The 8,300-nt window shown below is 35.1% G+C and overlaps 1 protein-coding gene across 2 annotated transcripts; it reads left to right on the top strand.

Moving 5' to 3' along the window:
* Positions 1 to 4,208: 4,208 nt before the first annotated feature.
* LOC131428682 (proteasome assembly chaperone 2) lies at positions 4,209 to 5,305 on the top strand. 2 transcript variants are annotated; one of them, XM_058592727.1, is made up of 2 exons: positions 4,209 to 4,300; positions 4,538 to 5,305. In XM_058592727.1, the coding sequence occupies exon 2, from the start codon at positions 4,549 to 4,551 to the stop codon at positions 5,275 to 5,277; it is 729 nt and encodes a 242-aa protein (XP_058448710.1). In that variant the 5' UTR covers positions 4,209 to 4,300; positions 4,538 to 4,548; the 3' UTR covers positions 5,278 to 5,305. The 2 variants fall into 2 exon arrangements, with proteins under 2 accessions (XP_058448710.1, XP_058448709.1); XM_058592726.1 differs by lacking the exon at positions 4,209 to 4,300 and adding an exon at positions 4,318 to 4,471.
* Positions 5,306 to 8,300: the final 2,995 nt, after the last annotated feature.

Here is an 8,300-nt window from a genome sequence, read left to right as displayed (position 1 = left end):
GAAATTTCAATAAGTGTAATATAACGGTTGTTTCAAAATATAATCACTAAGTAGCAATTCTCTTGTAGAAGCGCTTCGAGCAGCCCAGCAGTTGCTTATGGGCTTTTGCGTTCGAGCTTCCATACAAAGGTAATTAATGCGTGCAAAGTCGTACGCAACGGTGATTTTAACGGATTTTCATTTGTATGCCTCATACAGCTTTTTTGAAATGTCTGAAATGTACTATCTTGGATGTCTGTGCTCTGTGGTAATGCCGTGCGATGACGTAGCTGAACTGAAGATTGGTTTCTCTTTAATGTCGTTTTTGCTTGATACAAAACCTAACCCAGTTCCCACCCTTCAAACCTAATTTCAACGTTATTGAACTGAAAATCAAGTCAGTTTTGAACCAGATTATTATATCAGGTTTGCTCACACCCCGGTTGCTAAGTGCGAACTAAAGGCATTTTCGTGAAAAGTGATTGTTTGATGAAACTATATCCTGGGTCCGTTTCAGTTTTCTCAAGCGAAAACGACATAAGATGACAGGGTCTGGTTTTAAGTAATCTAATGTAGTTTTGGCTTGAGAAAACTGAAACTGACCCAGGGTAGTTTCATCAAACAAACACTTTTCACGAAACTGTGTTGATTTCCCACTTAGCAACGGGGGTTTGAGCAAACCTGATATAACAACCAGGTAGGAAAATGACTCGATTTTCAGTTCAACAACGTTAAAACTACGTTCGAAACTAGCTTCAAACAAACAGTTTGACAGCAGTTAGGGTGGAAACTGGGTTAGGTTTGGCATCAAGCGAAAACGACATAATTATAACCATGTTGCTATACAATAAAAATATGGTTCGAGTGGCCACCAGTTTTGTCGTGAATACGACTTACTTTACTATGGGGTGCCTTTTCAAAATTAGCCATATGGAAGAATTAGCAGAACTTAATCGTGAATATCTCGACTTGTATCAACGGTAACAACATAATTCTTTCATCATTTCATCAAAAATATGGTCAGGAATTTAGGATAATATTTTGAACAGTGTGAAATGACCACAAACAACTCAAAAATTAAGTTTTCTCAAAATTTTAAAATAAAGCGGAAAACTCTTTACTTTCGCTTGGGTTTTTCGCGCAAGGACGACGATTTTGGGGTAGTCAGGCACATATCTTCAACTAAACTTACATCATCCTGTTGGTGATCGTTTGCATTGGAGCAAAATACAACGGGAAATGGACAACAATGTGGAACATTATGCAAAATCAGCCCTTCTAATGGCTTCAAATGTTACCTAAAGAACTATAAAGATTGCTTCTTTGTAAATCGAAAATTAAAATTATTTTATCATAAAGAACCATACTGGTTATTTTGTAATATTTGTGTGTCAGAATGTTTGATGTAACTAATCTGTACTGTAGTTTGGGTGTATCGTTTCAAATTCTAGTAGTGAAAAATGTGAAAGCTTGCACAATTAACACAATCGATCAACTAATTGATATTCGGAAGCATCAAGAAAGAGTGTCAGTTTTATTCGTATTCACGACATCCAGTTATGTCTCTGGCATTACACACCTGTACTTTTTTTTACATCGTGACATATTATGACACAATATCGTTTTGGCCCTTTTCGTTTGGTGCTCTATATCAGCGATGCCAGGTCATTTTTCCAAAAATCTGGGGTGGAATCACGTAAGGTGATTATCACCAGGTAACTATCACTTTTGAAAATTTGGAATCATGTAAGGTGATAATCACCTAGTACTGTCACTACTGCTAGAGGGCTAACATCACAATCAAATGTTGGCATTACGTAAGGTGATAGTCACCACGATTTAATCACCTTCATGTCAAAATGGAGGTGATAGCAATTTAGTTATCACTTTTAGTAGTAATTTGATTTTTTGAGAAGTGGCTTTATAAATTATTGTCCGTTAGGTGAATTTTAAGCCACTGATATAAACATAACCTACCAAAATTGGTCGGAGAGGATAATTTTTTAATAAAATTCGTACTGATTTTGTGTCAAAATTAAATACCAAAATGAAAAGTAACTTCGTTTGTATTGTTTAAAGAATTCATAGAATGAACAGTAGTGTTTATCAATTAAATCAATTCATTTATGTTGTAATTATTTTTTGAAAGAATATAATTAGGGTATTCGTAGAGTCAAAGATAAATTGCTTTCTGGAAAAGTGATAAGTTTATGAATGTAGACATCTCCTGTTGCACATAACGTAACAACCTAAAAAATCTATGCTAACATTTTCAGTAGAATTAGATGGTCGTGACTTAGTGAGCGACTTATCAGTCTCGTTCAACTGAACGATCAAAAAAGATTAAACTGCGTTCTTAATTTTCTTCATGTGAGTTGAACTAAATAAAGCAATATTTTTGGACAATTAGTTGCTAATCATAGTGGATATTCGTAGTACCGGTGAGTAAAATTTCCAAAATTAAACTAGCATTCGAAAGCTCTGTGAAATGCCATAATCGTAAAGTGAATGAAAACTATACACAAAATTATTTAACGGATCATCCGTTGTGAAACATCAAGAAGATCTAACAATTCGTGTCATTTCAAAGCTAGCAAATTTATCCCAAAGCACTGACTGTGACATTGATTTCCATTGAAAAATAAAAATTGGCACTAAATTAAACCAACAAGTGAATTTTTTATTTGTTTGTGCGCAGTTTGCCATACTCGCGAGGCAATTTTTTTCAACGTTACTCTTCGATCCATACAAATCATCATTGATAAACATGACTCGAATTAATAAAAAGGATTGAAAACTATAAGAATAAAAATTTAGATTTTAAAATATTATATGGGTATACGCCACTTTCATATGTTACTCCTGAAAAATTGACGTTTCTTGACAGGTGATAAGTGGAGTGAAGTTGGCTCAATCACCGGTGATGGTGATAGTAAAAGTGATCACCTTCGGTGATTCCAAACATTCTGGTGATCACCTCTTTATCACCAGGAGGTGATAGTCACTTATCACCTTACATGATTCCACCCCTGTATTCGGCGCAAAAATCTATCTGTAAAAAATCGATATATATCTGTACGATCCGTGAATTATCGGTATTTTGGGAGTACATATCTGTATTGCGGTATAGAGGTCACATATCTGTACAAATACCGATAAATCGGTATACCTGGCAACGTTGCTCTATATATAAAACTTTTTTTCTTCTTAGAGCAAATTCAGCAACTGCAAGATTCATATGGGTGGTCTATAATGTAAATGAAACTGGAACAAACGTATCCCCAGCAATCCGTTTTAGTTTTATTTATTCGACCAGTTCTACTGTCAAATTTAAAACTGGTATACACTGCCGTTCTATTTTTTCTATATTTAAAACACATATAAAACGCTGCTGGGGATGCCAGTTTATTTAGTTATAATTTCTAGATTTAAATTTTAAAACTGACATAAATTATGCATCTAGAACTAGAACACTCTTGAATATGCCCTTAGTGCTGTCATTAGATGACTGGCTAAGGCAGAGATGCCATTTATACAGATTTATCTGTATTATACAGATTTTTACATACGCATACAGAATACAGATTTTCTAAATTTAATACAGATTTCCCAAGAAGCAAAAAAAAAAAACTTTTTCATATGAGCAATCTATTAGTATTTGAATGCAGTAACGAGAAGCAATGTCTTAGCATTACATTCCTTTTGTGGAATATGACAGATGGAAAGAATTATTTCTCATTGAATCTACCATTCTAAAGCCATAATGTGTTGGTATAACATCTTTTAACATCATATGAAGACAAACACGAGAAAAGGTCCTAAATGCAAAAGACAGTTCCTCTTTGTTTACTTTCTCTTTCGAGTATTACGGTCCAATCAGCAATCTTCCCATCTAACACTTCACATAGGATTATAGCAAAAACCATCAACTTTCGATATGCACTGTAGAATTTGTTGGAAATTACTGGAATTTGCCTTAATAATTGAAAGAGAAAGTAAACCAAGAGAAACTGTCACTTGCATTTGGGACCTTTTGTAATGTTCATCGAGATATTATTGTTGAAATTTAATTTTATTAGTGAATACAGATAAATACAGATTTTATATACAGAATAATACAAATTTCTTATGAAAATATCTGGCATCTCTGGGCTAAGGCCGCAATTCGACGTCAATATTTCAAAAGGGTCCAAAAACAATTGACAGATTCTCTTTGTTTACTTTCTCTTTCGACTATATCTGCTTTATTATACAAACGTTCGTTACATATTTGGTACTGTTGAAAATGGGGATATTGTCTTTCATTCTACACGAATACTTTGTAGGTACACGTGAAAATTAAGGAGATATTCACAAAAGAGAAAGTAAACAGAGAAATTCTCATTGGTTTATGTGCCCTTATGAAATGTTGACATCGAATTGACCCATCTCGCCATAATACAAAACTTTATTGTCATTGTTTATATTTGAGTTTTTATTGAAAAACTTAAAAGTAGTGCTAAGCTAAATAATTTAAATAACACGAAATATATTACAATATCAATTCCTTTTATTTCAGTTTGCCGAAGAATGTTCAAATTTTCAAAAGAAGTTTCACTTATCGGTTATAGTTTCCTTGTGCCGAGTGTGAGTGTCGGAAATGTGGCACAATTAGCTGTTGATCTGCTGATAGAAACACTTAAGCTAGAAAAAGTTGGAATGCTATGGCACAGAGCTCTAATCCCGGCAGTAGGACCTCCAGCATTTGATCACGACAAAGATAAAGATACTACAACGGCCGAACTGTACCTGTCAGAGCAATGCAAACTGCTTGTACTTCAGATTCGAGCACCGCTCGTTGGAGCACTGCAATCCGAATTTCTCAATGAATTAAGCGCCTTCGCGCGCAACCAAAGCATGGCAGAAATTATCATACTGAGCAGTAGTTTCGCTCACGAAAACCATCAGATCGGAGCACGACCATACAAGTATCTGGCGAATGAAAAATTTCTTACCAGCAATGCCGAAACTTTGCAAACCTTACAGTGGGCCGCACTGGAAGGAAACGTTATCCATGGAGGTGGTTATGCTGCCAAATTGATGAGCGCTTGCAATGACCAACAACTAGCCTGTTTCGTGCTGTTCAATTACGTTTCCGAGGGAGACAACAGAGCGGATGCAGTTCAGCTGTTATCGCTGTTAGGTAAACTGAAGACTACGTTGCTTCCGAAGGAGACAGATGGAGTGCAGATCAAGCTTGCGATTCCCAGCTCATGGAAGCATCTATTTGGCAATGTTGCACCTGTTAACGTATACTGAATGGGAATAAAATTCACCTATTTTTTTATTTTTCACCAAACTTTTATTCCGGCCTATTTGCTGGTAAGCTTAACGAAGCAGTCCATGCACATTTTTAATTTGAAAAAAATCTTTTTTAATCTACCTAGTGGTGAGATATCCACCCTAATTTTTGTTAACGTCTGTATCAACCATTCGACGAATACATACTTTTGAACGAATACGAACAGGCCATTCTTGTTTTCACTCGATTGTAATCGAACGCGACTCGTTTACCACAAAATAATGAAATATCAGTAAATTTCTTCAAATAGACAACTTTTCTTTCGGATGTGATTTGCAATCAAACGAAAAATTTGTGTTTTGAAATAAAAATTTTTGGAAACCATAGCAGGCATAACAAAAAGCTTGTTTTTTTTTTCGCGGTTGATCTTGAGTACGATATTTATTGATTATGTAGCATTCGTCACTTCTTCGATGCTTTAAATCTTCTTTAAAAAAACTACCTTGCAGGCCGATCCTTCCTTTGCATTCGTTCACATTCGAGTGAAAACAAGAATTGCTTGTTTGCATTCGTTCGAAAGTATGTGTTGATCGAATAGTCGATCGATTGGGACCAAAACAAGCATGATGATACAAGATCAGAGAAAAAACAAGTCAAAAAACAAACGATGTCAAACATTTTCTATTGCAACTTAAGTCTGTACCAGAACTGATGGTTTAAAGGTGGATTTGCGTTATTCTTATTCATGTACGATGTTTGAAAGTGTGATTGATTACAACGTAAACGGTAATACGAATTTGACATACTTTCGAACGTATCGCTTACGGCCGTAAACAACACAACAAAAACAAGAATTGTAACAATCTCAATGTGCTGATCAATTGATGTCACAAAAATTTAGACGTACTGAGCATCAAATGCTTCAATTTACTGTTTTCGAGAAATTCTGCAGATAAATCACGAATTATTACATCGAAACAATGTTTTTTTATGCGGTTTCTTTTTACACGGATTTCCGAAGTTGAGCGGTTTTCTTGTTTTGTCTTAGAAACAGAGAACAGACACCCAAGCTAGTACGAACTTTTTCAAAAAAACTGTGTAAAGCATACAAGTAAAAATCCATTAAAAATTACCGTGGCGCACGACTTTGCACGCATGATTGTATGGAAGCTCGAACGGCAGGACCCATAAGCGATTACTGGGCTGCTAGTAACACCTCTACAGGAGAATTGCTACCTGGCGATTGATTTTTAAAACAGCCGTTAAATTTCTTACACAATCAATGAAATCTTTACTTGCAGTCTGTTCTCTGTGATCTGTTATCCCGAATTCTTTTTTAAATCAACTCTGACACTAAGAAAATTTTCGATTTTTTCAAAAAAAAAAATTTCTCCAGATCTCGACGTTTCATGCATTTCTAAGATATTTGACATCAAAACTTTTTTTTTTCAGTTTTGAAGTTTTTTTATCCGGATTTCTGAAGTTACGCTGCTTCTTTTGCGTGGTTTTCTTACGCGGTACGTATCCCCCACGTAAAAAAGACCTCAGTGTACAGATTTTTGCTACCTTGTCTGAAAATATTGAAAATTTTATATGCTGTTAGGCTTTTCTCACAAAATGACAAAACTCTCCTCATAACGACTTTTGTTTATTTCAAGGTTTTCAAATTCACTTTTTGTTACACGTTTAAATTCTTATATAGTTAATAGTATTAAGGTTTAAAAGCAACACAGTCCTTGATATTTGATTTCTCGGGAGTGAGCAGAATAAATTATGTGCAAGCATTTCACTAAATCATGATGGCTAAAACAAACCTCATAGTTCGGGTACTGATAGTCATAATCTTTAAATAATTTCAAGTATTTTGGAACATATTTCAAGGCGCCAGCTGCATCACGTTTGTAGTAAGTCCATAGCCATTCCATCTTATCGATTTTAAAATATGACGGTGTTATGTACATAAAATAATTAATTATTGAATTGAATTTAGAGTGTTCACATCAGAACGCACTCCTACTCGATGTAGTCGATATGAGCGAAATCGATGATCGAATGTCATCGTTAGTAAATAAGAAAATATATAAATCTTGTAAATAAGTAAATAAGACGTTGTTATGTAGACATTGATCTTAGAGAATAATTAAAAGGTTTCGGTCTCTTTTAGTTTTGGACTCCAACCGAAGTAGACGTTCTTTTTAATTGTGAAAAGTAATCCCTGATTGGAAAAGACATTAAAGTGGCGACGAGGATAAAAGTTCTTGAAGTTTTTTTTGAGTGAAGTGAGCAAAAAAGGTACGGCGTTTACTGTCATCTTCGCTGAAAGTATTGAGTGCTGGAAAGCTGCCGGGGCAGGATCAAGTTTTTGCTTGGTTCAAACGGAGAACGGGCCGGTCGAAAATCGACGCTTTGCTTGGAACGTGTTGGCGCTAAGAATTTGGAAAAAAGGACAAAGGAAGCAAAACGAACAAAAGAAGGTGAACAAAGGACGAATCTAAGAAAGGACAAAGGAAGCGAAGAAAAGACAAAGGAATCTAAGAAAGGACAAAAGAAGCAAAGGAAGGATAAAAGAAGCTAACAAAGGAAGCTAAGAAAGGACAAAGGAAGCTAAGAAAGGACAAAGGAAGCTTACAAAGGACAAAGAAAGCTGAGCAAAGAACGTTAAGAAATTAAGGTACGTGGTTTTTTTCTTCCTTTTTTTTGTGACATTTTCAATCCGGAGCAAATATGGCATTAATCGGCACGATTGATCCCTATTTAATAGGCACGTCTTTTTCCAATTATGTGGAAAGACTGGAATATTTTTTCGCGTGCAATAATGTAGCTGACGATAAAAAAAGGATATTTTCATGAGTTTTTCGGGCATGAAAGTGTTTGAAGAATTGAAGCTTCTTTATCCAGCTACGGATTTAAAAACTTTATCCTATGCTGAAATTACAAAAAAATTAAAAGAAAGATTTGATAAGGTAGATTCAGATATCGTTTTGAGGCTTAAATTCCGCAGACGCATGCAAGGTGCATGTGAATCGGGCGAGAATTTTAT

This window comes from Malaya genurostris, chromosome 2, assembly GCF_030247185.1.
Source record: "Malaya genurostris strain Urasoe2022 chromosome 2, Malgen_1.1, whole genome shotgun sequence".
Taxonomy (NCBI): domain Eukaryota; kingdom Metazoa; phylum Arthropoda; class Insecta; order Diptera; family Culicidae; genus Malaya; species Malaya genurostris.
This window is presented reverse-complemented; position numbering and strand designations above follow the sequence as displayed.